Consider the following 9,042-nt stretch of genomic DNA (forward strand, 5'->3'; position numbering starts at 1 on the left):
GCTAAAGGAATCGGATGGACTCGTGTTGTTAATGGTGGCACGACGATCCCTAAGAGCTCCGGTGAGCCATGGAGAGCGATCTAAACAGATCTAGTACCGGAGATGAAGACGTACCTGATGGCGTCGATGGAGGTGGAAGAAGGTCGTGATTCGGTGCAGAAGACGTGCGGCGGCAAAACCCTTGCGTCGGAGTGTTCGCCGGAGGAAGGCGCAGCGGCGACACGTCGTGGACTGAAGACTCGAGGTAGAAGAAGAAGAGGAGCTAGGGTAAAAGTAAAAAAGAGATTCCCCCATCGGTATTTAAAGACCGAGGGGGAAATGGAAACGGCATGCGCGGGAATTTAGGGGATGCCGTAAATTTTGGGATTGATGGTGCCTCGATTATCGGGCCAGACAGATAGACCAAAAGAGTCGTTGGGATGACGTCATGAATATTCCTGAAATTTTGGAATGGCTGACGTCATTAATTTTTGTAGCAGAAAATCAAGAGAAGCTTATAAGCCGGCAAGTCCTCCATTGGGAGCAGGTGGAGGTTTTGATCGAGCCGCCAAATGTATAAGGAATGTCTATTGACGTGAATGAAGTTCAAGTCAATCTGGGGCCTAATGTTGGGGATATTATCCCGTCGTGAGACCCGTCCTAGGGGCCGGGTCAGGATAATGGCGGCTTAGTATTCCATGTCCAAGATGGGCCATGACTTATGAAGCAGAAGACACAAGGCGTATACCGTGAGAGCCGGCTGCAGCCCAAGACACGAAGAAAGCGACTTACGGCCCATATGGGAAAAGAGTCGCCTGGAGTTTCCTTGCATAGGGAACAAGGCAAGTTAGAAACGTACCGGCTCATGAATAATAATATGACCCGGACTCTTGTAAACCTAGAGCCTCGACCTGTATATAAAGGCGAGTCTCTAGGGTTGATACAGCTAAGTTAACATCAATCGAGAGCTAGGTCAAGCGAATCCACACCCTTGTAATCAATTTCCACATCAATATACACATAGTCGGACGTAGGCTTTTACCTCAGTCCTGTTTGCTCGAAGAACCCATTTGAGTCGCGACATAGTTGTGATGGCTTCACCACTAAGTCCTTTCACGAGGACATCTGCCATGACAAAACCACGACAGTATGCCTACGAGTCGCCGCTTATTGCGCCTACGAATTGAAGATCCCTCATCGGAATTCGTGGAGCGATGATAATGCTAGAAGAAGGCACAACAAATACAGGCTTAGGAAGGTATGATTTCCATGGTTGTCTATCTTTTCTGGTCGGTTGACCCGTAGCCTCAAGATTGATTTTTTTGTGTCGTCTGATTTGGATTTGTGTTCTTTTTTTTGCAAGATTGGAGGTGTTGGATTGTGTTTGTATTTCGAGTGATTCGAAAAACCGACGACACAATTTTTGAGGCGACTCATCATGGACTTGTTGATGCAGTTTGGGAGCAGAGGCAACAGAACATTCAGCTCAGGGATGAACCGGAGAAAGAGAGAAGAGAAAGTCTCTCATCATTTTTGGATGATGATAGTGTGATTCTAGGTGCAAGCATGATACAATTTGTATCAGTAGTTTGTATTAGCAGTACTTTATCTATCAATGAGAATTTATCTGAATATTGTCTGAAAAATGCAAGAGTTTGTCTATCTGAACCACTATTTTGCGGCATGCATCACAACAACATCAAGCAACAAAGTTGGCATACAAAACAACAATATCAATCATATTTGTAGATTATATAAGTTTCACTAGACCCTTTCCAGTTTAGCATAACATCAAAATGATGCAACAAACCCATCATTCAATTCACATAGTCGCACTGAACGTTAGATAACTTGAAGCATTAACCAAGTTTAACATGTCCAAAAGACAAAGCTCCAGCCTTTCCAATTTTTTCATGTCCAAAAACACGGGTTTAAATATGGTGTTTCATATCACTAGAAGAACTAGGCCTGATGTTTAAACATTTTCTTCGCATTGATGTTTGACATCATCTTCACTGATCAGAACCTATCACCAAATAACAACTACTGGAACATGTTATCTGTTGGAACTTGGCCTGAAGATGATCGAGGTTGATGCATTGACACTGGTGTTGTTTGTCGTGCCCTTTCTACTCCTCCTCCACTTCTTGGTGGCTGTGATATTGGTGTTTGCTGGGAGTGGATGGGTGATGGTTGTGACCTTGTTGCTTGTTGGGAATGCCTAGGTGCTGCTTGTGAACTTGGTTCTTCCCGTGAGTGCATAGGTGCTAGTTGTGCTCCTGTTTTCTTAGAAGCTTTGCTCCTGCTCCTGTTTTTGAGCTAGCTTTGCTCTATGGTAATTGAATCAAGTCTGGTCAGAAGCTTTTCACAAGCCCAGATGATCTTCTAATAGATCATCTCCCTATGTTCCTTTGTCGAGTTAGCATATATGTGTCTTGCACACATCCCGTGTTCTGCTTGAGGAAAAACCTCATTGACTGCTCTAATGAGGCCCTTTTGCTGATCTGATATGAACACCCAACCATCACCATGGTTGTTTATCTGTATATCCTTTTGAAGAAGAGCAATAAACCAATACCAGTTATCATAGCTCTCAACCTCAACAGTAGCCCATGCAATTGGGTACAGCTGGTTGTTAGCATCTCCCCCAATGGCACTGAGAATCTGTCCATGCACCGCCCCCTTCAAGAAACATCCATCTACACCCACAACTCTCCTACACCCAGCTAGAAAACCCTTTTTGCAACCATCAAGACATACATACATTATTTGGAACACATGTTTGGTAGTTTCATCAGGGTCCAATGTAACTGCAATAGTGCTTCCTAGATTTCTCCTAATTAATTCCAGGTGATAGTCAAACACTCTAGAATACTTGCCATTGGTTGAATCTATGATCTTTTCCATTACTAGTTTCTTTGCTTTCTTGCACTTAGATATGCTCACATCAACTAGCAGGTCCTCAAGCACGACTTCCTGCATTTTCTCAACCTTCCATGTTGGATTATCACTGATCTCCCTGAAGTATTTCCTAGCAATGACTACACTTGTCACCAGCTTGTTATCTCTCTTAGGTATACACGTGTGCACATTGTTGTACCTAACAACTAGCAACCAATCCGACCTACTGCCGATGGAATCGAGATGGTCTGGTCGCAACTACACAAAGTCCACCAGGTCCAAGCCTACATGGCATCACCTGATATTCATTCCCGAACTGCTCCTTGCCACGTCTGCAAAACAATCGTCCCAAACCTCCAGGAGAGCCGTCAGGGGGTGCTTTGCCCGATTTGTGCAGATTTAGGGATTAAGTGAGCCAAAATTGAGTCGAGAGGGTGATGTAGTCAAAATCTGAGAGTTTGGGGGTTATATACATTTAACTCATTGGAGCACATGCTGGCGCCACTGCTTGCGCCAACGCACAGCCGGCACGGCTGCTCGTGCCCATGCGCGGCCGGGGCGATGCTGCTCGTGGTCGGAGAGGCTGCTCACGCCCACGCATGACCGGGGCGCCACTGTTCGTGACCGGCATGAATTCTGGCGCCCACGTGAGGCTGGGGCGCCGCTGCTCATGGGCCGCCTGGTGGCTGCTGCTGGCTTGACGACGGCGAGCTCGAGCCCGAGCAGCGCAACTGATGCTGCTCGTGAGCGGCGCAATGGCTGCTGCTCCGGATTTTGCCGCCCCTGTTCGACAATAGCGTCGCCCATGTACGACACTGGAGTCAGAGAAAGGAGCCACTGCCTCGGCTTCGGGCTTCTGCGGCTGCTGGCCTGCTCCATTGGAAATGGAGATCAGTAGAACCCGATTACATTTTTTCAGGGGTCTATTTACAAAATTAATAATGTATCGGGATGTAATTGACTTTTTTATTTGCCACGTCACCCTGCCCAGTGGGACCGACCTGTCATAATCTTACTTAAAATGTCCGATTCGAGCGACTAGGTTTTTTTTGCAAAAAATAGCCTGGAAATTGGTGTTCTTTGGCACAATTCCGTAGACTTGTGGTTTGTGCAATCCTAGCCTTCAATTAACTCGCACATGGGAAAAGGCAAGCACGACATCGTGGTCAAGGGCTCTTTTCATACACCACAAGGTTTAAGTGATATCATGGTTTGTAAGACTACAATATTTATGACTGCCAAACACATCAAAGTATATAGAACCATGTTTATTTCAAACAACCACAACATTATCATAAAACTCTAAAAATACTTCACATCCAAACATGGCCTAAATATTCTATTATGTAGAAATTTGTACAAAAACATTATTATATTATGTACTATAAATAAGACACATGATCACATTTATTTCATAATTTTATTTTTGCAAATGTATATAGGAGTATTTAATATTTTTCAATGTATATAGGATTTTTCATGACTATATTATTATACTTAACATAAGGAGTATACCAACCGTTCCTCAATTAGGCGGGATGAATGATGCTGGCAAGTCAGATATAATGAGCAAAACATAAACCTACAATCTTTCATATGGTACCTATCATATATGACTTTTTTTGGGAGTGGGAGGAGGGAGAGCAAGGCAGCGTGGGGCGGGGGAGCTAGGCGGCTCGTTGGGCCACCGCTCGACTGAGGCATTGCGACATCGTCAAAAAGTGAGGAAGGAGAGCAGGGGCGACAAATACTAAGTGCTCCCTCCTCCCGGAATTAGATGGAACGAGCAAGATTTTAAGAGTGTTTATTCCAAATTTCAAAGACATTTTTTTCAAAGCTTAAAGCCTTGTTTCTACCATGTATAACCAAATATATCACCACAATTCATGTGGAAAATTCAAATTCTCATGCCTAAACAATTTATAATTCACTGCATATAAATTATTTTTCTTGATATACTAAAAGAGAAAGCCAAGTAAGAAAATTAACTTACTGTTGTATGCGATGAGGCTCGCATGGATGACCTACCGAGCAAAGGAAAACAAAGGTGGCGCGTCGACACGAGTAACGATAGATGGCAAAAATAATGGATATTCCTGTATGTTTTTGTTTTTCCCGGTACATACACATGGTATTATTATTATATATATACATGTCTTCTTGACAAAAGTAATGGGTACTCAACTGAATATCCTTGAATTGAACTGCGTGTGCACCTTATCCTCCCTCCCTCCCACTTTTTTGGACAACTATATGTGCATCTCCTTTTTCCTCCCTCCGCTCAAAATGTGAATGATCCTACTTCTTTTCTAGTTCAAAGTTTTTTCAGTTTGACTAATTTTTTAGAAAATGTATATTAACATGTGCAATGTCAACATTGTTTTATTAATCTATCACGAAATATACATTTTGTAATGTATATATTTGGTGTTGTAAATATCGGTAACTTTGAAAGCACAAATGCTTCCTTGGTAGTTTTGATACTTAATGACAACATGCATTATCTCTTGAACCAATAGTTTTATTTAAATATCTCAGGAAAAGTCCAAAGATTGAAATGGCTAGGAAATTATGAGAAGAAACCCCTTGGAAGCAAAAGAACTCTTATTGGCAAAAGCTTCAGTACTCTGCATTTTGTTTTATGTGAGAAATCACAATTGAGTTCATTGGAAACCAATAATGTTAGGAGGGGATGAGGAACTAATGATGATCTGGTTGCTCAAGTGCTTAGAGATATGCCACCAAAAGCCTCAACCAAATTCTCACAAAAATATTATGTCCAAAACTCTAAACTACCCAAATTGGTGAAACCAAGATTTCCACTTCGTTCCCACCGAGTTTGCCACAGACATAACCTATGCCAAACGGTAGCAGCTAACCGAGATTGGATTCGGTGCAACTGAAAAAGTAGTGACCACCTCTCTATGTTCGAGATATTCAACTTCGAAACTTCCGAGTTATATATCTCGGAGCTACCTAAGGCCGGATCGGTCTCACCGAGCTGTTTTCATTCAATCTAACCGAAAAACCAAAAGTTGGGACATTTTGCACTAGTCGGTAGAACCGAGTTTTAACTTCGATTTCACCAAGTTGGGAAATAATGTTGTAACAATTGAATTTCTGGAGATGACTATAAATGCCCCTCCACCCCTCTCTTTTGCGGAGAGAGCACTCAGAACGTATCTACACTTCCACCATCCATTCTTTAAGAGATAACCACCTACTCATGTGTTGAGATCAAGATATTCCATTCATACTATACGAATCTTGATTTCTAGCCTCCTCAAGTTTCTTCTCACCCAATAATCCTCTTCTACCAAGCCAAATTCCGTGATAGAGTGATTGAGTGTCAAGGAGACTATCTTCTGAAGCATAAGAGCAAGGAGTTCATCATCCATACACCACCTATTACCTTTTGAAGGGTGATGTCTTCTAGATTGGTTAAGTGTTGATTGGGAGCCTCCAAATCATGTGGATTTGAACCAAGAAGTTTGTATGGGCAAGGAGACCGTCTACTTCGTGAAGACCTACCCCGAGTGAGGCTAGTCCTTCATGAACGTAAGCCATATTGAAATGGACAAGGTTGCTTCTTCATGGACCCTTCGTGGGTGAAGCCCTCCATGGACTCACGCAACCATTACCCTCCGTGTGTTGAAGTCTTCATCAATGTGGACGTACGATAACATCATCTATCGGAACCACGTCAAAAATCTCCATGTCTTCATTGTGTTTGATCTTCCAACTCTACCATTGATTATGCTTCTTGCAAATGCATGATATTTACATTCCGCTGATTGATCTCTAGATATGCATGTGTAGGAACTATTGGGTGCAACTTAACTTGTGCAAAAATCTGCTTAAAACTCAAGCCCTCTAAGACACCATTTCTCGACCCCACAACCTTTTCCTAGAAAATTACTCCCTCCGTTCGTAAATATATATCTTTTTAGATATCGCACCACGGATTACATACGAAACAAAATAAGTGAATCCACACTCTAAAGTATGTCTATATACATTCATATGTAGTCCTTAGTGAAATAATTAAAAAGACTTATATTTAGGAACGAAGGAAGTATATTCAACCACATTTTTAAACAAAAAGAGTAATTTTAAAGGAGAGTGAATATACATAACATAACTGTCTATAGCCCCCTCCTTCCAATCGCAGCTGAGAGCCAGACATAGTGCTCACTCGAATCGCGGAATATATGTTCACACAATCCAAGGACCACAATAGGTGGCGAACGTTCACTAGGAGGGATGATATTTGCGAACGTTCTTGCTGACAATTTTTTCATATTCATATGACATTTTCTTTAGAATAGTATGACAATTTCTTTAGAGAAACACTTTCTTTTAAAGTTGTCACCGTTTGATTTCGTTTCGTTAGTATAACTGCCAGGAAAATGCGTTCGCTAGACATCCCCTTCCAGGGAATGTTTGCCGGTTAGTGTTTTCGTAGTCCAAAAAGGTCTACGTGCACCGTGTCCACGAAAGAAACTACCCATCGTCTTCTCCATAGATAAGCTTTGTCCACTCCGCTCTATCCTCCTCGCCGTTTCTCCCCAACCCAACCCCCCGTACGGCGCGTCCGCCCGCCCCAGAAAAATGGAGACCTCCTTCCTCCCGACCGCGCGGCCCCTCCCGGCGTTCCAAACCCTAGCCGCAGCCCCGCGCTGCCCCCGCCCCCTGCGCCGCTCCACCATCCGCGCCGCCATCTCCCGCGGGCGCAAGGAGGACACGGTCGCCGTGGTCCGCGAGCAGCTGGAGGGGTGCTACCTCCTGGCCGGCATCCGCTACGAGGGCCTGACGGTGAAGCAGTTCCAGGGCATCCGCGACGCGCTGCCGGAGTCGTGCCACCTCCTGGTGGCGAAGAACACGCTGGTGGGGAAGGCCATCGAGGGCACCCCCTGGGAGGCGCTCAAGCCGTGCATGAAGGGCATGAACGCCTGGCTCTTCGTCCACACGGAGGAGGTCCCCGTCGCGCTCAAGCCCTACCGCGCCTTCCAGAAGGAGGAGCGCGTCGAGGAGACCAACGACTTCATCGGGGCGGTGTTCGAGGGCAAGTACTACGAGCCCGCCGAGTTCAAGTCGCTCGAGACCATGCCCAGCCGCGCCGAGGTCTACTCCAAGCTGCTCGGCGCCCTCAATGGGCCGGCCACCTCCCTCGTCACCACGCTGCAGGCGCCGGCCAGGGACGTCGTCGCCGTGCTCTCCGCCTACGTGCGCAAGCTCGAAGAGGAGTCCGGCGCCGGCGCCGCCTAGTGGCACTTGCCATATGGTTGTGCCTCCTGTCCTCTCATCTCACTCCTTGTCTGTACAATTCCTTGTACCTTTACTGTCTCCCGTTTGAATTGAATCACAAGTTTTCCCCTTCACAATGTGCGGCCTGCAATTGGACAGTTTCTCCTGCCTGCTGGTGTCCAAATTGGGATGAAATTGGGTTTGAATTGAATCACAAGTTTTCCCCTTCACAATGTGCAGCCTGCAATTGGGCAGTTTCTCGTGCCTGCTGGTGTTCAAATTGGGATGAAATTGGAAAGAAAGGATGGTTTGAGAATCGGGCAATGAACACCATCTTGATGAATAATTTGGTTTGTGCAAGAGCAAGTTTAATAGGGCAAGGACCCATGAAAAACAGTGAACTATATATGCTCCTAACAGCCGAATTGGATTTCAACTAGTGATGGCTATTCTCGTGTCAGCGTGTATCCAAAGGTTCAGGTCAAATTTCATTTTTCAGGCGACGGTGAGGCTTCGTCGCTCTGAAGTTAGACAAAATGTGAGTGTTTGTGCATCATAACTTGACCGTGGCTTCGCAGCCTCCACTTCCTGCTAAGAAACAACTCGAAGGATTCAGATTTTGGTAACACTACCTAGGAGTTGTTAATTCTTCGAATTAGATCTTTAAGTTTCTCCTTGATCGCCAAAACAACCATAAGTTGTGAAGAGAATTCCTTATTTGACACTCTCTTAAAATTGTGTTCCTTATTTGACACTAGAGAAAAATTTCTTCCCTATATGACCTCTAATCTTAAATTTTTTGCTTATATGACACTCTAGTGCATTTTGTACACGTGAAAATACCATTTTGCCCATATGTATAATGTGACCACAAATATGTATAAGATAATAGTTGTTTCAAGATAATATGACCCC

General features: G+C 44.4%; 1 protein-coding gene across 1 annotated transcript; it reads left to right on the top strand.

Moving 5' to 3' along the window:
• Nucleotides 1-7,393: 7,393 nt before the first annotated feature.
• LOC123448954 (50S ribosomal protein L10, chloroplastic-like) lies at nt 7,394-8,357 on the top strand. The gene has a single exon (XM_045126008.1). The coding sequence runs from the start codon at nt 7,492-7,494 to the stop codon at nt 8,146-8,148; it is 657 nt and encodes a 218-aa protein (XP_044981943.1). The 5' UTR covers nt 7,394-7,491; the 3' UTR covers nt 8,149-8,357.
• The last annotated feature ends 685 nt before the right edge of the window (nt 8,358-9,042 follow it).

The sequence above is a fragment of the Hordeum vulgare genome, chromosome 4H (assembly GCF_904849725.1).
Source record: "Hordeum vulgare subsp. vulgare chromosome 4H, MorexV3_pseudomolecules_assembly, whole genome shotgun sequence".
Classification (NCBI taxonomy): domain Eukaryota; kingdom Viridiplantae; phylum Streptophyta; class Magnoliopsida; order Poales; family Poaceae; genus Hordeum; species Hordeum vulgare.